The 23,512-nt window shown below is 35.8% G+C and overlaps 1 protein-coding gene across 2 annotated transcripts in view; it reads right to left on the minus strand.

The window, feature by feature from the left end:
• Positions 1-23,512, minus strand: part of INO80 (INO80 complex ATPase subunit) — a 123,335-nt gene that overhangs the window by 89,649 nt on the left and 10,174 nt on the right. The window contains exons 3-8 of one of the 2 annotated variants that reach the window (XM_045822859.1): positions 22,918-22,977; positions 8,788-8,973; positions 8,135-8,304; positions 7,746-7,813; positions 3,639-3,824; positions 458-578 (exon numbers count right to left, since the gene is read on the minus strand). In XM_045822859.1, the coding sequence (XP_045678815.1) occupies positions 458-578; positions 3,639-3,824; positions 7,746-7,813; positions 8,135-8,304; positions 8,788-8,930 (688 nt within the window). In that variant the 5' untranslated portion in view covers positions 8,931-8,973; positions 22,918-22,977. The remainder of the gene's footprint in view (positions 1-457; positions 579-3,638; positions 3,825-7,745; positions 7,814-8,134; positions 8,305-8,787; positions 8,974-22,917; positions 22,978-23,512) is intronic. The other variant, XM_045822860.1, reaches the window with a different exon arrangement.

Consider the following 23,512-nt stretch of genomic DNA (forward strand, 5'->3'; position numbering starts at 1 on the left):
AAATGACATATCCTGGTAAACATGCAAAAAAATACTACAGAAGGTCATCAGGAAATAATCTATTTTAAATCACCACATATAGCAACAATGATAACTTATAGCAGACCCTCAGGTTACTCCTCTTATGTCCCTGTGCATAACCAACCTCTTCCACTCCCAGAGCATGTTCAACATTTGGAGAGTATATAGAAGAAAAAGGAATAAGTTAATTGGAATAAACTAGGAATCCATAGTTCTTATGTCTTCATAATTCTAGAAAAGATCATAAAGCAAATACAAAATAAGGTTAATAATATTTACAACTAATTAGATGGGGGTTGGGAGGGCGCTAGTGTTTTTTCAGTTAAGGCAAATTCCTACTACATGGATTATGTTCAAGGTCCAAATGCATCAGGAGGCCATACGAAATCCTGAAAGTAAGAGTGAGTAAATGTGGAAGGCAGATCAATGTGCTCACCTTTAAGCTTCTTTTCTTCCTTAAATTTCTTTTTTTTGGGTCCAAGCAGGTGACGTTGTTGCTCATAGAAAGGGTCATATGTGGAGAGCAGGCCTGCACTGTAGTACTGGTATTGCTGCAACTGAAGCAGGCAAAGACAGAGATTCTTAGAAGGGCCTATCTGTGACCTATAGCACAGTTCAAATCATCTTTACCACAGAAAGCTGAGCCAGAGAAAAACCATAGTTCCTAAATACAGTGTTCTTCCCATAAAGAGACCAAGAGAGATTTATTTCCTAAACTTCAAATGAAAATGGATTCATTGGCTATGCACATGGTAAGTTCAGGAAATAATTTAAGAAAGGAAAACCCTTCATGCTTCTTATTCTCCACCAGAATATTTACTTAGTCCTTACACACAGCATGGAGCAAAAGGAGGTTTACATTTGTTCATATGGAAAATAATATAATAATTAATAAATAACAATACAAGAATAAAACACTGTGTTTCATCTACTCATGACTGTAAACCAACTTTTGCCCCACACTGTATTTGAGAAATGCAATTCTTTGCAGTAAGATCTCCTCTTGGAATTCATCAGCAACATATAAACCATATTTCTGTTACCAACAGGTCCTCAGATTTTCCAAGATTTCTGATCCAACTGTTCTAGGTTACCATCTTATATTTGGTTCAAACAGACACCTGTCATCCCAATACTTCAATCTTTCAAGTCTTTTCTCTCTTCATCTCCCTCTAAGGGAGTCTGACAATATTGTGAATAGTATCTATGTTGCTAGAATTCTAACATATGAATATCGATTTTTCTTTCTGGGAAGTAGTTTATCCTTTCAAACATTTCATTTAAATTGACCTCCAAAGTTCTCATTATCCTGTCACATTTATTACTAATGGATAAATATGAATATAAATTAAAATCATTTAGTCCAGTGTCAAATCTCTTTTCCTGGATTATGGCCAAATGAATTGTCAAAGGAATGAAATTAGAAGAGTGAAACAGAAAACTATTACAAGGTCCTCTATCAAATGTCAAAGTTAAATGAGCATTAAATCAAGCTGTATACTTACAAATTAAGGTTAATAATACAACTTTCCCTTTTTATGTTTTACTTCAATTAAAAAAAAAAACCCATTTTGAGCACCAAGTACCTTAACACTGTACCTTAAGGAGGAACCCTTTGTCTTAATCAAAACAGTCAGCTACCCTACTGTTTATCACTTCTACAGGCTAATATCCTTCAGCAAATTATTCAAAGCTTTCTGAACTAACTTTGGACCTTAACTAGTTGCTGGAAAGTTTTTAGATTTCTGAATATGCTATTGCTCATGTGCAAAGCACTACAATTCTGCCAAAAATCAGAAAGCTTTGGTTAACAGCACTCAAATAACTATTATCAATCTAATGTTAGAATGTGAAGAAAGGGAGTTTTTTTTCAAGACAGGAACACTTCCAAAGAACAATGTATTTAAAAAAAAAAACAATGCACTAGATTTAAAATAGTGTAGCCTCTTTGAAAAATAGTCTGACAGTTCCTTAAAAGGGTAATTAAGCACAAAGTTGCCATATGACCCAGTAATTCCCCTCCTGGACATATACCCAAGAGAAATAAAAAACACACATCCACATAAAAAATGTGAGTTCAAATCTTCATGGCATCATTATTCATAATAGCCAAAAGTAGAAATAACTCACTATTCACAGCTATGATTCATAATAGCCAAAAAGTAAAAATCCAATTATTTCATCAACTCATGCCTATATAAATAAAATATAGTATGTCCAGTCAATGGAATATTATTTGCCAATTAAAAGAAGCTAGGTATTGATATATCAGGTCCATCCAGAAAAAGTCCAGTCACTGTTAATATAATGAGAACAATTTGCACAACACTGATGTAACCTGGCAGCCAAGGAGAGTAGACTGGAATATGCATGAGTGAACAATGCCAACTTCACTGTACTGGTCAGTGGGGGCAGTAGACACTGTTGAGTGAGCATGTATACCGTGTGGCTGTCGCATGGAAAATGACTGAGTGAGTGGAACAATGATGAATGTTCATCATATTTTGCATTAAGCTTGAACATTCCTCTGTGGAAACTACTCAGATGATTCAGAAGGCCACAGCTATGGGCAACTGGTGACTGGTAGCTTCATCATGACAATGAGCCCACTCAACACATAATATCTCCTGCAGAGTGTTTTGGCAGAACATCAAATCACCCAGGTGACTTAGTCCCCCTACAGCCCAGATTTGGTGCCCTGTTACTTCTGGCTTTTCCTAAAACTAAAATCACATTTAAAAGGGAAGAAATTTCAGACAGACTATGAGATTTAGGATAATACAATGGGGAAGCTAATGACAATTGGGAGAACTGTGTGAGGTCCCAAGGTGCCTACTTTGAAGGGGACTGAAGCACAACTATCCTAGGTACACTGTTTCTTATACCTTGTATCTTCAATTAATGTCTCTATTTTTTATATTACACGGTTGGATACCTTCTGGACACACCTTAGATGCTATAACATAAGTGAACCTTGAAAACATTATCCTAAGTGAGAGGAAATGAATACAAAGAACACATGTTTTTTCCATTTGTATGAAATACCTAGAATAGACACATTTATAGAGATAAGTGGTGGACTAATGACTGTCTAGAACTGAGAGAAATGGAGAGAATAGGGGTCAACAGCTAAGGCGAGTGGGTTTTCTTTGTGCAGTAACAAAATAATCTGAATTAAATAGTGATAACAGTTACATAACTCTATGAATACACTGAATGGCACACCTTAGAAGGCTGAATTTTTTTTATTAAAGATTTTGTTTATTTTTAGAGGGAGGGGAAGGGAAGGAGAAACTTTGATGTGCGAGAGAAACACTGATGGGTTGCTCATTGTACACCCACAACCAGGTACCTGGCCCACAACCCAGGCAAGCACTCTGTGGAGATCAAACCAGTGACCTTGCTGTCTGTGGTACAACGCCCAAACCCTTAAGTGACACCAGCCAGGTCTAGAGGTCTTAATTTTTGGGGTATGTGAAATATATTTCAATAAAGCTGTTACTATAACAACTACTACCACCATCTAAATATAAAGTCAAAATGATGTATCTTTAATGACTACAAGCCCAACAGTAATACCCAGCATGAAGGTCTGATATGTCTCCTAAAAATCTTACCTCCTTGTCTTTACTGTATTTATTCTGGTGAAGTTTCTTATATTTGTGCAGCCGCAACATGTTATGAAGTTCTTCTCTGCTGAGATTGAGTTCTTCTTCCTCCTCTTCTTCCTCTTCTTCCTCTTCTTCCTCATTGTCTTCACTTTGAGAATCTGCCTCACTGGACTCATCACTTAGCAGAATGCTCTGAAAAAGGGAGGAAATGGAAATGGAACTTCTGCTATGAAGCAATTCCTTTTACCATACAAGCATTTTTAAAAATGGAATTTATTGGGGTGACACTCATTAATAAAAGTATACAGGATTCAGGTGTACAATTCTATAATGCATCATCTGTATTTTGTATTGTATTCAACACCCTAAGACAATAGAAGTATTTTTTCCCAGATTCCAAAACAATGACAAAAACAGATGGAGGACAGTCATTCCAGTTTCCCTTACACTATTCTCTGCCAATTCAACTAAAAAACAAAAGGATACCAATTAAACCCAGGGGGAACAAAGTAAAGAGCACTAAAACATGGGAAATACTATAAACAACAACAAAGCTAGATTTTACTAAGTACTTACACTATACATAAGATAGTTTAACTAAATATCGAATACCAAAGCAAAAACACCAAAAAAACACACACACAAAACTGTGATGGCAAATAAACAATTCCCAAATCCACTGATGACTGTGTAAACAAAATGTGGTATTATACAGATAATGAAATATTATTCATCAGTAAAAAGGAATAAAGTACTGATACGTGGCACATCATCAATGAACCTGGAAAATGTTATGCTAAGTGAAAGAAGCCAGACACAAAAGGCAACATATTACATGATTCTGTTTATATGCAATGTCCAGAACAGGCAAGTCCAAAGAGACAGAAAACAGATCAGTGGTTACCAGAGCCTGAGGATGTAGAGAAGGGGAAGTGACTGCTAATAAGTAGAGGTTTCCTTCTGGAGTGATAAAAATGTTTTGGACACAGAGAGTGATGATGGATACACAAAACTTTATTAATACACTAGAAATTACTAAATCACACACTTTAAAAGGGTAGATTTTATGGCATGTGAATTTTATCTTAATTTCTTAAAATGTGATGACTAAAAAAAGATTTCTGCATTTCCAACAGCTTAAAGTCTCATTGATATGAAGCAAATCTGGCCTTTTACACATGAGTTTTTTAAAGGGCCTAGATATAATAATAAAAGACTACCTTTAAGTTACTTTCCATTCTTCACAAGAAAAGCAGGAAATAGAGAAATAATTATTTTCAATAGAAGAAATGCTATTCTTAATTCAGTTTGGCCAATGACAGTAAGCTTAAGAGTGTGTTAACCAGATTGTACCACTCTTGCTTATAGACTCCAATGGCGTACCATTGTGAAAAGAGTAAAATACAAATTCCCTGACATCAGGCTCTGTAACCTTATTTTTCTACCATCTCCTTACTCTCTGTCTTCCAGCCACTACAGCATTCTTTCTCCCCCAAACATACTGACTTGCTTCCTTTCTCAGTACTTCTGCAGTTATTCCTTTTTAAAATTTTTTTATTTTTAAAATATATTTTCTTGATTATGCTATTACAGTTGTCCCAACTTTCCCGCCTTTGCCCCCTCTGCCCAGTACCCCCATTCCCTCTAGCAATCCCCTTCCTTAGTTCATGTCCATGGGTCATGCATATAAGTTCTTTAGCTTCACATTTCCTGTACTATTCTTAACATCCCCCTGTCTATTCTGTACCTACCGATTTATGCTTCTTAATCCCTGCACCTTTCCCCCATTCTCCACCTTCCCCCTTTCAACTGATAACCCTCCAAGTGATCTCCATATCTATGATTGGGTTTCTGTTCTGCTTGTTTGCATGGTTTTTTTTTTAGATTCAGTTGTTGACAGTTGTGAATTTGTTGCCATTTTAATGTTCAAAATTTTTATTTTAATTTTTTTTTAGTCCCTTTAACAATATAATAATGGCTTGGTGATGGCTCCAAAGCTAATGGTTCCTTTAGCTCTACCTTGTCTGGGAAACACTTTATCTGCCCTTCTATTCTAAATGATAGCTTGCTGGATACAGTAATCTACATTGTAGAGCCTTGCTTTTCATCACTTTGAATACTTCTTGCCAGTCCCTTGCCTGCAGTTTCTTTTGAGAAATCAGCTAACAGTCTTATGGTAACTCCTGTGTAGGTAACTCTCTGCTCTTCTCTGGCTGCTTGTAAGATTATCTTTATCTATAACCTTTGGCATTTTAATTATGATATTTCTTGGTGTGGTTTTGGGTCCAACTTGTTTGGGACACTGTGCTTTCTAGACTTGTATGTCTATTTCCTTCACCAAATTAAGGAAGTTCTTTTTCATTATTTTTTCAAGTAAGTTTTCAATTTCTTGTTCTTCCTCTTCTTCTGGCATCCCTATGATTAGGATATTGGTACATATGGAGATGTCCCAGGACGTTCTTATTCTGTCCTCATTTTTTATTTTTATTTTTTCTTGCCATTCTGGTTGAATGCCCTTTTCTTCCGTATGTTCCAGAATGTTGATTTCTCAGTTTCATCTCCTCCACTGTTGTTGGTTCCCTGTAGACTTTTATTTCACTAATGTAACCTTCATTTCTGCTTGGGTCTTTTTTTATGCTGTTGCCGACCTCAGTGAGTCATTTGAGCATCCTAATAACCAGTGTTTTGAACTCTGCATCTGATAGGTTAGTTATCTCTGTTTCATTTAGTTCCTTTACTGGAGTTTTTGTCTGTTCTTTCACTTGAGCCATATTTGTCTCCTCAATTTGGCAGCCTCACTGTGTTTGTTTTTGTGTATTAGGTAGAGTTGCTTTGATTCCCTGTTTTAGTAACACAGCCTTTTATAGAAAAGCAGACCTGTAAATTGAGTGGGGTAGAGTCGTAGGTGATAGCCAGGGTGGGGCAACCCGTTTTACCACCTTATGGCTCTGCCTGGGGAGAGGTCTTGGAGAGGGGACAATGCCACTATCTGGCTTCTGGAGATTTGCCCAGGAGGAAGCTGTTTCCCAGCAGTCGCCCTGTTTCTAGTCACTTCCCTTTCTTCCTATATGTCATTTGTACCTTTACAGCTGTTACCCTGGTGCTGAATTCCAGAGGGGATGTGTCTGTGTAAGTCCTCTATCTGTGAAGGTCCTCCAAGTCTCCTAATAATCCCGTAGTCTCTTCTGCCACCCCAACCCTCACTGGTCTTTACAGCCATATGGTATGGGGATTTATCTTCCTGGTAGTGGAACCCTGGGTTGCTAGGTTGTCTGGTTTGGGGCTGGCCCCTCACTCCCAAAGTAACCCTCCTGATTTTTATCCACCACACATGAATGTAGGACTGTGGCTCCATGCCTCTCTGCCTCTCCACCTCTCTCTACGTCTCTGCCCCTCCTACTCATCTTGATGGATGTGGATTCTTTAAATCCTTGGTTGTTAGACATCCATACAGCTCGATTTTCTGATGATTCTGAGTGATATTTGTTTTGCCATCTAGTTGTGATTTTTACCATAGTTGTGCAGGGAGGCGAAGCTTGTTTATCCACACTTCAATCTTGACTGGAAGTTTCCCAGTTATTCCTTCTGATTGAAATGCTCATATCTGAAACCTTCACATAATTCTCTCCGATCATTCAGAAATCAGCTGAAATGTTACTTCTTTCAAGTCATATTTATTTATTCGTTTACAGGCTTACTCACTGCCTCTCTCCATTAGAATGTAAACTCCATAGGGCATGAATCCTGTCTATGTAAAACAGTATCTGGCTAGTAGGATCTGCTCAATCAATATTTGGTGAGTGAAAAAACTACTCAAGGACTAGTGAAAAGTAGGTTAAATATCACAATCACAATGTGAGCCAGTGAGGGCAAGTATCTTATCTAATATAAACTTGTGCTCCCTTTATCCACAGTGCTTTTATACTCAACGTTTACTAAAATGAACTTCACTGAGTCTTCTAGATTCCTCTTTATAATCTCTTCAAAAAACCACACCCAGAGTAAACACCTCTACAGAAATCCCTGCCAATGCCTCAGAATGCATCAATATCTTCTTTCCCTTTTATTTGTAGTTAGTAGGTTATTCAAATTCTAAACATTGTCTTCTCTTACCTTTAGCCACTTTCTGCTTTTCTTCAACTTAGAGAAGTTATATAAATTTCCTTTGTCAGATTTTGATTCTGTATAAAAAAACCAAAAAATAATAAATGAAAGAATAAGTCCTGGTGGTATGGCTCAGTGGACTGAGCATTGGCCTATAGGTTGAACTGATAGGTTGCTGGTGTGATTCCTGGTTAGAGCACATTCCTAGGTTGTGGGCCATGTTCCCAGTTGGGGGTATGCAAGAGGTAACTGATCGATGTATCTCTCACATGTTGATATTTTGCTCCCTTTCTTTTTCCCTCCCCTCTCTTTAAAAATAAATAAATAAACCTTAAAAAAAAAAAAGAACTACCCCAATAGAACTGATTGTCTGAAGAGGGATCTCATACCACACTGACCTGACTGTAGAACTCCATTCAGTGAGTATGTGTTTAACATTCCAGAATTGCTTGCTCCAGAAGATTCACCAAGAAAAGAATTTGGAGGTTCTTCCTTAACTTGTATTAAGGGATCCCCAGATTGGGGCAATAAAGGATTATTGTCATCCAGGCCATCTTCACTTTCATCACTATAAATTGAAGAATGGTGAACCCACAATCAGAGCTGACCCAGCAAAATACTATAACTTATGCTTAAGACTGAACATTTTAGCCCTAGCTCAGATGGTCAGAATACTGTCCTGTAAACCAAAAGGCCATGGGTTTGATTCCCAGTCAAGGTGCATACAGTCCCTAGGATTCAGTTCCCAGTCAGGCTGCGTATGAAAGGCAAACATCCAATATTTCTCTCTCAAAATGATGGTTCTCTCCTTCTCTCCCTCCCCCTTTCTAAAATCAGTAAGCATATCCTTGGGTGAGGTTAAAAAAAAAAAAAAAAGACTGAACAATTTACAGAAGAAACTGATCCTCTGAATAAGTTCAGTATGTTTTATTTGAAACAAAGAATATCAAACATGTTAAAAATCATAAATTATTTTAATTCTAAAATCTATAGCAATAATGGAAATCAGAAATATGGCTGAACATCATAGTGGGAAGATGCACTATCATACCTAGAAATATTCCTGTTGAAGATGGCTGATGTTTGTCGCAAGAAATGGTCCAGCCGGAGGGCCCTCTCCAGGTACTGAAGGTAGAGGGGCTTTGCCAGCTCAGTGCAGCCGCCATCGTCCCCGGCACCCAACTCTGAGGCCATAGAACAAATCTGTCTTCATGCACAAGGGTTTCCGACTACACGGCTGCAGGATGGAGATAAACAGTCAAAGATGAAATACTGTTATTCTCCCTTAGTTTGCCTGCTTATTATCAGTGTGAAAAGAAATCAGACCTAGTCTGTAGCAAGATTATTATAAAGCTCCTGACAGGCAATGCCTTCTAATGCAAAGACACAAGTTAAAAGGATAAGAACATCAAATTGCAGAAAAACTGTCATATGTCTCAATGGAAATTCATACTACATGTCTTTGAAATAGTGTCTTAATATTTATACCCATTTCTCTTTTGCCCTACAATTAACAATCACTCACATTAACCCAAATCTATACCACAAGCTCACTGCTGTACACTTCACAGAACAGCTTTACCACATTGTTCTCAGAATCACCCTCAAAACAGCTCCTCCATTTTTTCATTTTGTATTTGTACATATGTGTGAGGTATTCCATTTACAAGAGATTAGATATATTGGCAGAGTATTTTATAATCCCTTGTAAAACATGCCAAAAAGTATAGAAGAGACATAGAAAACTGGAGCAAAAAGAATAAATAAAAGTGAGGATGAAAAACACAGGTATAGCCTGAGCATTCATTCTCTTTATTGTTTTAAGTTGTTACAATGTTCGAGTCAGAATATCTTCACTAGAGAAATAATCAGTACAACAATTTTCCATCTTTCATGTAACATTTCCTGTCTTATCTTACCTTGTTATCTTTAAAAAATTAAGAAATTAGCCCTGGCTGGTGTGACTCAGTGGATTGAGTGCCAGCCTGTGAACCAAAGGGTCGCCGATTCGATTCCCAGTCTATGACTCATGCCTGGATTGCAGGCCACACCCCCAGTAGGGGGTACACAAGAGGCAACCACACGTTGATGTCTCTCTCCCTTTCTCCTTCCTTTCCCCTCTTTAAAAGTAAATAAATTAAAATCTTTAAAAAAAAATTAAGAAGTTAACCCAGGATTAGATAATGAGAATACACAGAAAGAGCAATGAGATCACCATCTGACATACAATGAGGACTCAGTAAATGGTAAACAGTGTTTTAAAAGTTCATAATCTAACAAACTATGGTATAAGCTGTAAAGGAAACTACAATATCTTTACCTTGTTATCTTTTTATTATAGCTTTTAAATTTTCCTAATATAATCTTTCTACTTATGGAAATGTTAGAAATTCCCCCACACTTAATCTATAAATTTAACACAATCCTTATCAAAATCTCAGTAGGCTGCTGTTTCTTTTTTCCCCCAGAAAGTGACAAGCTGATTCTTAAAATTTATATGGAAACACAAAGAAACCAGAATAGCTAAAATAATTTTTTAAAAGAATATGATTGGATGACTTACACTCCTGATTTTAAAATGTATTAAGGTTCTGGCTGGTATGGCTCAGTGGATTGAGCGACAGCCTGCAAACCGAAAGGTTGCTGGTTCAATTCCTGGTCAGGGCACATGCCTGGGTGGTGAGTGTGCAAGAGGCAACCGACTGATGTTTCTCTCACACATCTATGTTTCTTTCCTTCTCTTCCTCCCTCCCTTCCCCTTTCTCTAAAAGTAAATAAAATCTAAAAAAATACATTATAAAACTACAGTAATCAGACCAGTGGTACTGGAATAAGGATAACCACCAGACCAGTGGTACTAGAATAAGGATAACCACATAAACCAATGGAACATACCTAAGGATCCAAAACAAACTCTCACCTAACGTCAGTTTTTTAAATTTCATTTTTAAATAAAAAAAAAAAGTTTTTCTATTACAGTTGACATTCAATACTCTGTTAGTTTCAGGTATGCAGCACAGTAGTTAGATACTTAAATAACTTACAAAGTAACACTCCCACAAGTGTAATACCAACCTGACACCATACAGAGTTATTACAATATTATTGCCTCTATTCCCTACATATACTTCACATTACTGTGACTATTTTGAAACTGCCAATTTGTACTTATCTTCACCTTAAGCCCACTCCCACCTGGCAACCATCAGTTTGTTCTCTGTATGAGTTTGTCCCTCCTTGGTTTGTTCACTTGTTTTTTAGATTTTATGCATAAGTGAAACCACATGGCATTTGTCTTTCTATTTCACTAAGCATAATATGCTCTAGGCCCATCCATGCTGTCACAAATGGTAAGATTTCATAACTTTTTATGGCCAAACAATATTCTATTATATATATGTACTGCCTCTTCTATATCCAATCACCTATCAATGGACACCTTGGGTTGCTTTCATACCTTGGCTATAGTAAAGAATGTTGCAATGGACAGAAAGATGCATATATCTTTTTGACATAATGTTTTCAATTTCTTCAGATAAATACCTAGAAGTGGGATTTCTGGGTCATATGGTATTGCTATTTTTAATTTTTTGAAGAACCTCCATACTGTTTTCCACAGCGGCTGCACCAATTTGCAATCCCACCAACTGTGCATGAGGGTTCTCTTTTCTTGACATCCTCACCAACATTTGTCACTTGTTCTTTATTGATGACAACCATTCTGTCAAGTGTGAGGTGACATCTCACTGTGGTTTTAATTTGTATTTCTCTGATGATTAGTGACACTGAGCATCTTTTCAAGTCTATCGGCTATGTGTATATCCTCTATAAAGAATGTCTATTCAGGCTCTGCGCCCATTTATATCAGATTGTTGTTTTTTGGGGGGAGGGGCATGTTATATGAGTTCTTTATATATTTGGGATATTAACCTCTTATGTATCATTAGCAAATACCTGCTCCTATTCAGTAGCTTGTTTTTCGTTTTGTTCATAGTTTACTTTGCTATACAAAAACTTTATAGTTTGATGTATTCCCATTTGTTTATCCTTTGTTTCCCTTGCCTGAGGAGATAAAAGTTTACTGCCTGTGTTTTCTTCTAGGAGTTTTATGGTTTTGGGTCTTATATTTAAGTCTTTAAATCCATTTTGAGTTTAGTCTTATATGGGTATAGGAGAGTAGTCTAGTTTTTCCTTTTCTTTTTTCTTTTGCATTTACCTGTCCAGTTTTCCCAACACCATTTATTAAAGAGATTTTCTTTACTCCACTATAGATGTCTCCTTTGTCATACCTTAATTGACCACATAGGCATGGGTTTATTTCTGGGCTCTCTATTTTGTTACAGTCATTTATGTGTCTTTTTTAATGCCAGTACCATGCTGTTTTGGTTACTAGAGTCTTGTAGTTTGGTTTGATATCAGGTCATATGATACCTCCAAACCCTGCTTTTTCTCAAGACTGCTGTGGCTATTATTTTGGGTCATTTGTTGTTCCATCTAAATTTTAGGATTACTTGTTCTAGTTCTGTGAAAAATGCTATTGGTATTTTGATAGGTATTACACTGACACTATAGATTGCTTTGGGTAAGTATGGACATTTAAGAATGTTAGTTCTTCCTATCTATGAGTACAGTATACTCCCATTTATTTGTATCTTCTTCAATTTATTCCTTCAATGTCGTAATTTTTTAAATGCAGGTCTTTTACCACCCTGGTTAAATTTATTAAATGTATTTTATTTTTGATGCAATTATAAATAGAACCGTTTGCTTAACTTCTCTAATAGTTCTTTATTGGTGTATAAAAAGGCAACTAATTTCTGGCTCTGACTGGGTGACTCAGTTGTCTGGAGCATCATCCCATATACCAAAAGGTGGTGGGTTCAACCTCCAGTCAGGTCATGTATGGGAGGCAACTGATCTGATAGGTCTCTTGCACATCAATGTTTCTCTCCTTCTACTTCTCTCTCCCTTCCCTTCTCCCTAAAAATAATAAATTAAACCTTTAAAATATAAAATAAAAAGCTTCCCAGACAAAAAATAAAGCTACAGGTGTTCACTGCCAACAAACCAGTATAGCAAGAAATGTTAAAAGGCCTATTTGAAGGTGTTAAAAAAGAAATAAAAAGAGGGCCATATGTATGAAAAATAAAATGGCAATAAATATAATAACCTATCAAATATAATAACCTTAAATGTAAATGGATTAAAAGCTCTAATAAAAAAACACAGGGTAGCTGAATGGATCAGAAAACATGACCCATATATATACTTTCTATAAGAGACCTACCTCAGAACAAAAGATATACGTAGACTGGAAGTGATGAAAAAAAAAAATTTCATACAAATGGAAACAAAAAAAAAGCTAAGGTAGCAATACTTATATCATACAAAGGAGACTTCAAAACAAAGGCTATAAAAAGAGACAAAGAAGGTTACTACATAATACTAAAAAGATTGATCCAACAAGAAGTTATAACCCTTGTAAACATATATGCACCCAACACAGGAGTACCTTAATATATAAAGAAAATCTTGGTGGACATTAAGGGAGAGATCAACAGCAATGCAGTCATAGTGGGGATTTTAAAGACCCACTGACATCAATGGATAGATCCTCCAGACAAAAAATCAACAAGGCAACAGCAACCTTAAATAATACACTGGATTGAATGGATTTAATTGATATTTACAGAACATTTTATCCCAAAGCAATAGAATATACATTCTTCTAAAGTACACATGGAAACAGACTGACAGCTATAAGAGGGGAGAGGGTAGGTACGGATTGAATGAAAGAAGGTGAAGGGATTGATTAGTCGAAGAACATACATGAAGGACACACGGACAACAGTGTGGGGATTAACTATGGAAGTGAGGTGTGGGCTGGATGGAAGGGGGTAAAGGGGGGGATGGGACATCAATAATAGCATAAACAATGAAACATCAAGATGAAAAAATAAAATAAAGTACACATGGAACATTGTCAAAGAGAGACCATATGTTAAGACATGTAAGTCTTAAAAAATCATATCAAGCATCTTTCTCTGACCACAATGGTATGAAACTAGGTATCAATTACAATAAAAAAAACTGAAGGCCCTGTCTGGCGTAGCTCAGTGGATTGAGCACGGGCTGCGAACCAAAGTGTCGCAGGTTCGATTCCCATTCAGGGTACATGCCTGGGTTGCAGGCCATGACTCCAGCAACCACACACTGATGTTTCTCTCTCTCTCTGTCTCTATCTCCCTCCCTTCCCTCTACAAATAAATAAAATCTTAAAAAAATAAAAAAAAAAACACTGAAAAACATTCAAACACATGGAGGCTAAATAACATGTTATTAAACAATAAATGGGTTAACAATGAGATAAAGGAAGAACCAAAAGTTACCTGGAAATAAAAATTAACACACAAGAACCCCAAATCTATGGTATACAGCAAAAGCCATCCTGAGAAGATACTTCATAGCATTAGAGGTCTACCTCAAGAAGGGGGAAAAAAACCCCCCCACAAAAACAAGAAAACCTAAACAACAACAATAACAAAACCCCTCAAATAAATAGTCTAACTCTACACCTAAAAGAACTACAAAAAGAACAACAAAGCCTAGACTAAGCGGAAGGAAGGAAATATAAAAGATCAGAGCAGAAATAAATGACACAGAGACTACAAAAAACAAAATAAAACAAAACAAAACACTCTGAAGGTCAATGAAACCAAGAGCTGGTTCTTTGAAAAGATATACAAAATAAATGAACCTTTAACAAGACTCATCAAGAAATAGAAAAGACCCAAATAAATAAAATCAGAAATGAAAGAGAAGTTAACTGACAACACAGAAATACAAAGGATTGTAAGAAAATACTGTGAACAACTATTTGACAACAAATTGGACAACATGGATGAAATGGATCCATTACTAGAAATATACAATCTTCCAAAAATGAATCAGAAAGAATCAGAAAACCTGAAAAGACCAATCACAACTTGTGAAAATGAAGAAATAATCAAGAAACTCCCTGCAAACAAAAATTCACAGGCAAATTTTACCAAACATTCAAAGAACACATATCCTTCGCAAACTATTTTAAAAAATTCAAATGGAGGGAAGACTTCCAAGCTCTTTTTACGAGGCAGCATTATTCCAATTCTAAAACCAGATAAAGACACTACAAAGGAAGAAAACCATAGGCTAATATCCCTGATGGAGGTAGATGCTAAAATCCTCAACAAAATATTAGCAAACTGGATTCAGCAATATATTAAAAAGATCATACACCACAATCAAGTGGGATTTATTGCTGGAATGCAAGGTTGGTACAAAATTCACAAACCAATAAATGCAATACATCACAAACAAAATGAAGGGTAAAATTCACATGATCTTATAAATAGATGCAGAAAGAGCATTTATCAAATGCATTTGATAAATGTTCTTTTCATAAATGCTCAGCATACATTTATGACCCCCCCCCCCAAAAACCCACAGCACAGTGGGAATACAAGGATTATACCTCACATAATAAAGGCCATATAATGACAAACCTACAGCCAATATAATACTCAATGGGAAAAAAACTAAAAACCTTTTCCTTAAGATCAGTAACAAGATGGAGATGTCTGCTTTCACCACTTGTTCAACATACTACTGGAAGTACTAGACACACCAATCAGACAAGAAGATGATATAAAGGCATATAAGGTGAAAAGGAGGAAATAAAACTGTCATTATTCGAAGATGATATGATATTGTACAAAACCCCCCTAAAAGACACCATTAAAAAACTACTAGGTCTAATAAATGAATTCAGCAGATTACAAAATTAATATTCAGAAATTGGTAACATTTTTATATATCAATAATGACCTGTCAGAGAAATTAAGAAAATAATCCAATTTACTATTACAACCAAAACAAATAAATAAATAAGATACCTATGCACTACACGCGATCTTAGCCAAAAGGCCAAGAAACAATAAAAATAAGGTGCGTAGAAATAAATATAAACAAGGAGATAGAACACCTGTTACTTGGAAAATTTTAAGATAGTAAAGAAAGAAAATGAGAAAGCTACAAATAGTGAAAGCATATACTATGTTCATGGATAGGAAAAATTAAATTTATTCAAATATCCATACCACCCAAAGTAATCTACAGATTCAACACAACTCCTATTAAAATACCAATGGCATATCTCAGATATACAATAATCCAAAGATTTATGTGGCACTACAGAAGACCACTGTCTCAAAAATATCACACTTCCTGGTATCAAACTATACTAGAAGGCCATAGTAATCAAAATAGCATGGTATTGGCACAGGAATGGGCATACAGATCAATGGAACAGAATAGAGGGCATAGAAATAAACCTATGCCTTTAGAGTCGCTTAATATTTGACAAAAGAAGCAAGAACATATAATGGGGTTAGACCATCTTCAATAAATGGTGTTGAAAAAACTGGACAGATGGATACAAAAAAAAAAATGAAACCAGACCACTAACTTACACCATACATGGGAATAAACTGAAAATGGATTAATAACTTCAATGTGACTTGTGAAACCATTGAATTGATTTAAGAAAAACAGTAAAATTTCAGATATTTCTCGTAGCAATATTTTTGCTCATGTATCCCCTCAGGTAAGAGAAACAAATAAAACAAACAAAACAAAACAAATGGGACTACACAAAACTGAAAAGTTTTTGCATGTAAAAGAAACCATCAACAAAATGAAAAGGGAATCCACTGAATGGGAGAACATATTTGCCAATGATACTTCTGATAAGAGGTTAATTTCCAAAATATATGAAGAATTTATAGAACTCAACACCAAGAAGACAAACAATCCAATCAAAAAATGGGCAAAGGACCTGAACAGATGCTTCTCCAAGAGGACATACAGATGGCCAATAGACATGAAAAAATGCTCAATGTCACTAATCATCAGAGATGCAAATTAAAACCACAATGAGAAAACACTTCATACCAGTCACAATGGCTATCATCAATAAATCAACAACGTGTATAAGAGGATGTGGAGAAAAGGGAACCCTTGTTCACTGCTGGTGGGAATGCAGACAGTTGCAGCCACTGTGGAAAAGGGTATGGAGTTTCCTCAAAAAATTAAAAATGGAACTACCTGTTGACCCCATGATCGCACTTCTGGGAATATCTTTAAAGGAACCCAAAATACTAATTCAAAAGAATAGGTGTACCCCTATGTTCATTGCAGCATTATTTAAAATAGCCAAGATCTAGAAACAGCCAAAGTGTCCATCAGAAGATGAGTGGATAAAAAAGCTGTGGTACATTTACACAATGAACTACTGCTCATCCATTAAAAAAAGGGAAATCTTACCTTTTGTAATAGCATAGATAGACCTGGAGATCATACTAAGTGAAATAAACCAGTCAGGGAAAGACAAAATACCATATTGATCTCACTTATATGTGGAATCTAATGAACAAAATACACTCTGACAAACATAACAGAAAAAGGCATGGATACATGGAACAGACTGACAGCTGTTAGAGGGGAGGGGGGTTGGAAGAAAGAGGCGAATGAAGGGATTAAGCAAAAATCATATATGTAACACACAGACAGAGATAACATGTGGTGATAGCCAGAGGGAAAGGGGGCAGGGGAGTAGGTGGTAGTAGTCAAACGGAGGAAATATGGAGATGGAAATAGACTTTGCTTGGGGTGATGGGTACACGATGAAGTATATAGATAATGTTTAACTGAGTTGTACACTTGAAAACTGTATAGTTGTGTAAACCAATGCCGTCCCCCAATAAATTCAATTTTTAAAAAAATACATGAGAAATAACTCAAGAGATGTATAAAGTGCCATGAGAGTTCAGGAAAAGATGATGACTTACAAATGTTTTACCCAATGTTAAATGTTTATGAGGAATTTGTAACTCCTACTGACTACATTATTTATAAATGTGTACAGCTTTGATAAAGAAACGGCAGGCTGGACTTCTATGTATGTATGACCAAAAGAACAAAAAATGAAAAGTTTGATGAATATGACCTATAAAATTTAATGCTTCCAACTTCCCACAAAGAAAACCCCAGACTAAATGGCTTCACTAGAGAATTTTATCAAACATTTAAAGAATTATTATGAAACCATCACAAACTCTTCCAAATAACTAAAGAGAAAAGAACTCTTGCCACATCATTCTATTATTCTGGTATTACCCTGATTTCAAAACCAGACAAAGACATCACAATAAAACTATAGACTAATTTGCACACAAAAATCCTCAACTAAATATTAACAACAGACTCTAGCAACATGTAAAAGGATTATATACCACGTAGAATTTATACTACAAATGCAAGGCTGGTATAACATCTACAAATCAACTGATATACCACACTACATTAATAAAACAAAGGATAAAATAAAACCACTTATCATCTCAACAGACACAGAAAAATGATTCAATAAAATACCATTTCAAAATAAAAAGACTCAATAAACAAGGACTAGAAGGGAAGTCCCTCAACCTAACATCATGGTGCAAGACAGAATGCCATCCCCCTTAAGGCCAGGAACAATCAAGGTCCACATTTATGACTTCTGTGCAAAACTGTACCAAAGTTCTAGTGGAGGGCAGGGGGGTGCCAGGTAGAGAATAAAAGGCTTCCAGATTAGAAAGAAAGAAGTAAAACTTTATATGTAGGTGATATGATCTTGTATATAGATAATCCTAAGGAATGAGCTAAAGTGATTGAAATAAACAAGCTCAGTAATCTTTGAGGTACAAGATAAATCTACTAAAATTAATTATGTTTCTATACACTAGTGATGAATACTCTGAAAATGAAATTAAAACACACACACACACACACACACACACACACACACACAATCCCAGAGCCTCCGGCCAAGACTGAGGCATAGGTACATATGCTTCGCTTCCTCACACAACCAAAAGAATAACAACTAATTTAAAACAAAAAGCAACCAGAACTGCCAGAAAATCAAACTGCATGCAAGCCCAGGGCTGACAGACTGGGCAGTATCACATTAGTGTGGAGAACAACTGGGGAGCGAGACAGACCACACAACCCAGGGTTCCAGCATAGGAAACTGAGGCCTGAAAACCTCTAGCTGTAAAAACCTGTGGGGGTTGCAGCAGAGGAAGAAACTCCTAGTCTCACAGGAGAGTTCACTGGAGGTACCCAGGGGATCCTAGAACATACACAAGCCCACCCACCAGGGAATAAGCACCTAAAAGGGTACAATCCACAAGTGGGAAGTGAGGTAAGTGACTAAAAGTGGGGCAAGGGCCAAGCAAGCAGTATTGTTCCCTCTCTGACCCCTCTACCAAATACAGCGCCACAATAAAGCCAAGTGGGTTGCTCTGCCACTTACAACGTAACAAGTGTGCCAAGACAAAGAAACATGGCCCAAATGAAAGAACAGGTACAAACTGCAGACAAAGAACTAAGTGACAAGGAGATAGCCAACCTATCAGATGCAGAGTTCAAAATACTAGTATTTAGGAAGCTCACAGAAATGATTGAGTACAGACGCAAAATAGAGAAAGAAGTGAAAGGCTATGCAAAGTGAAATAAAGAAAAACATACAGGAAAGTGACAGTGAAGGGAAGGAAACTGGGACTCAAATCAAAGACTTGGAAGGGAAGGAAGAAATAAACTTTCAACCAGAACATAATAAAGAAAAAAGAATTCAAAAAAATGAGGAGAGGCTTAGGAACCTCTCTAGGACAACTTTAAATGTTCCAACATCCAAATCATAGGAGTGTCAGAAGGAGAAGAGGAAGAGCAAGAAATTGAAAGCTTATTTGAAAAAATAATGAAGAACTTCCCTAATCTGGTGAAGGAACTAGACATGCAAGTCCAGGGAGCTCAGTCTCCCAAAGAAGTTGGATTCAATGAGAATCATAATTACACCAAGGCACTCCAAGGCACACCACAATTACACTACCTAAAATTAAAGATAAGGAGAGAATCTTAAAAGCAGCAAGAGAAAAGCAGTTACCTACAAAAGAATCCACATAAGACTATCAGCTGACTTCTCAAAAGAAACCTTAGAGGCAAGAAGGGGCTGGAAAGAAATATTGACAGTCATGAAAGGCAAGGACTTATATCCAAGGTTACTCTTTCAGCAAACCTATCATTTAGAATGGAAGGGCAAATAAAGTGCTTCCCAGATAAGGTCACGTTAAAGGAGTTCATCATCACCAAGCCCTTATTATATGAAATGTTAAAGAGACTTATCTAAGAAAAAGAAGATCAGCCCTGGCTGGTGTGCCTCAGTGGACTGAGTGCAGTTCTGAAAACCTAAGGGTCACCAGTTCGATTCCCAGTCAGGGCCTATGCCTGGGTTGCAGTCCAGGTCCCCACTAGGGGGCAGGCAAGAGACAACCACACATTGATGTTTTTCTCCTCTTTCTCTCTGTGTCTAAAAATAAATAAAATCTTTGAAAATAAAAAGATCAATACTATGAACAGTAAAATGACAACAAACTCACAACTATCAACAACTGAACCTAAAAAACAAAAACAAACTAAGCAAAGAACTAGAACAGGAACAGAATCACAGAAATGGAGATCATATGGAGAGTTACTAGTGGGGAGAGGGTGGGAAGAGAATGGGGTGAAAAGGTACAGGGAATAAGAAGCATAATTGGTAGGCACAAAATAGGGGGAGGTTAAGAATAGTATAGGAAATGGAGAAGTTAAAGAACTTCTATGTACCACCCATGGACATGAACTAAGAGCAGGAGAATACTAGAGGGAGGGGCATAAAGGGGAGAAAAAAATGAGACAACTGTAACAGCATAATCAATAAAATATACTTTAGAAACAATTCCATTAATAATAGCATCAAAAAGACAAAGTACTTAGGTATAAATTTAATTAAAAACATATATATTGAAATTGAGACATTGTTGAAAGAAAATAAGTAACTAAATAAATGAAAAGATCTCCTATGGTTCATGAGTCAATACCAAAGTCCAAGCTGGCTTTATATATATATTTGTTTGTGTGTTTGCAGAAATAGACAAGCTGACTTAAAATTCATATGGAAATGCAAGGGACCTAGGATAACCAATACAGTCTTGAAAGTTAAAAAATAAGTTGGAGGGCTCATACTGATCATTTAAGATGTGTGGTACTGACATAAGGGAAGACATTATAGATCAATGAATGAAACAGAATTTGGAGTCCAGAAATAAACACATTTAGAGTCAAACGATTTCCAACAAGGGTGTCAAAATAGTTCAATGAGGGAAAGAACAGACTTTTTAACAAATGATGCTGTGACAACTAGATTGTCACATGGAAAAGAATAAAATTCAACTTCTTCCTTACACTATACACAAAAATTAACTCAGAAGAGATTACAGACTTAAATTTAAGAGTTATTACTCTTAGAAGAAAACACAGGGTTAAATCTTCATGACCCTGGATGAAATAATGTTTTCTTAGATATACCAAGAGCAAAAGCAACAGCAACAAGAACAACAAAAAACAGATAAACTGGATGTCATCAAAATTTACTTTAGGGCTATAAATGATATCAAGAATTGAAAACCTATAAATAGGAGAAACTATTTGCAAATCATATGTCTGAAATGGGACTGATAACCAGAATACAGTTTTGAAAACTCCTAATAAAACAATAATAAAAAGATTAGTAAGCCAATTTTAAAATTCGCAAAGAATGTGAAGAGACTTTTCTCCAAACAAGATATACCAATGAAAAGATGCTTTAAAAACATCATTAGCCATTAGGGACATACAAAATCAAAACCACAATGAGATATTGTTAGCACCCAATAGGATTATTACAGTAAAAAAGATTGGTAGTAACAAGTGTTGACAAGGATGTGGAGAAAATGGAACCTTCATATTAACACTACTGCTGGTGGGAATATAAAATGGTACAACCATTTTGTAAATGTTTGGCAGTTTCTCAAAAGGTTAAACATAGAGTCACCATATTACCCAGCAATTTCACTTCTAGGTATACCCAGGAAAACTGAAAATGTCCACCAAAAAACTTAGACATGAATCTTTATAGCAGTATTTGCAATAGCCAAAAGGTAAAAACAACACAAATGCCCATAAACTAATGAATGGATAAATAAAATGTGGGATACCCATATAATGAATATTACCTGGCAATAGAAAGGGATAGAGTACTGACAGATGTTAAAACATGGATGAACCATGAAAATATTATGCTAAGCAAATAAGACAGTCAGCAAAGACTTCATATTGTATAATTCCATTTTTATGAACCATGCAGAAAAGGCAACTCCATAGAAACAGAAAATAGATTAGTGGTTGCATTGTAGGGAGGGAAGGAATGAGCAACTGCTAATGGGTAGTGTGGTTTCTTCTGGGGCTGATGAAAATGTTCTAAACTCAGACTGTGATAACTGTTGCAACTCTGTGAATACAGTATGCTAAAACCAATGAATATACTAAAACCATATACAATTTACATGGGTGAATTTTATATGCTGAGAATTATATCTCAATAAACATGTTAATATACTTCTCCACAGAAAAAAACAAATATAATAGTAAATAAATTAAGAAAAATATTTGCAACACGTTACAAGTTTAAATCTCATAAAAGGTTCTCACAAAATTCTAGCAATCGTATAATTACTTCTAGCACACAGAACCTACCCAATAGTTTTCTGTTTAAAGATTGTTACCATTATTATCCCACTTACAATTAAGAAAGCAAAAACTCACAAAGTAACTTTCCCAAGGTCATAAAACATAACAGGAAATGTGGATTAGAATCCAGATAATCTGATCCCCATTTTATTTTTTTATCCTCATCCAAGGATATGTTTATTAATTTTTTAGAGAGAGGAAGGCAGAGAGAGAAAAACACCAACATGAGAAACATCGATTGGCTGCCTCCCGTATGTGCCCCAACAGGGATGGAACCCACTACCTTGCACTGTACCAGATGACACTCTAACCAACTGAGAAACCTGGCCAGGGCAACTCTCCAATATTTTAAGGAGGCAACAACTTATTGTATACCTAATGGGCAAATAATCCCCATATTTCTTAGTTGGATCTGTATCATTCCCATTGTTCTTTACCCCTAGGTCTTTCTGCATTACCTTATTATCTATATAACAAGAATCATATGCAATACCAGAAGTACTTGGAAGTCTTGGTAGCAGAATACTTCCCCTTTGATTCACAATATGGATGTCTGTAATAACGCACAAAGTAAACAAAAATTGCTTTTCTTTAGTTTCCTTTCTTTAAAAATCACAATTAATTTAGCAAAACATCAAAAATACAAGAGAAAAATAATTCAAATACCAGAAGAAAATACATAATTCTGATAGTTAAATATTGATAAGAAACTTAATGATATTCTATTTAAATCACTTTTTTCATAACCAATAAAATTTATTTGTATCATTCCATTTAGTTGAAATAAAGATTACCAGTGACTTCATTATTTTGCTAAACCTAAACTATTAAAATACCTTTAAGAATTCTGAAAAAAAAAAAAAAATTGGAAGAAAATGTTTTTTTCATGAATATTTTGAGAGTGAGAGTAATTAGGTTTGATAGGGCATTCATTTCTGCCCACCATAAATTACACAACTTTAACAAAAAGCAAGCTCAACAGCTGAGCTAAAAAAAATTTCTACACTCCCTGAAATGTTTCAATTAATCTGAACCATAATAAAAGCTGTCAAAGCCAGCCTCAGTTGAAAGTAAAAACTCTAGCTATG

This window comes from Phyllostomus hastatus, unplaced genomic scaffold, assembly GCF_019186645.2.
Source record: "Phyllostomus hastatus isolate PE091 unplaced genomic scaffold, TTU_PhHast_1.1 phas_scaffold_501, whole genome shotgun sequence".
Taxonomy (NCBI): Eukaryota; Metazoa; Chordata; class Mammalia; order Chiroptera; family Phyllostomidae; genus Phyllostomus; species Phyllostomus hastatus.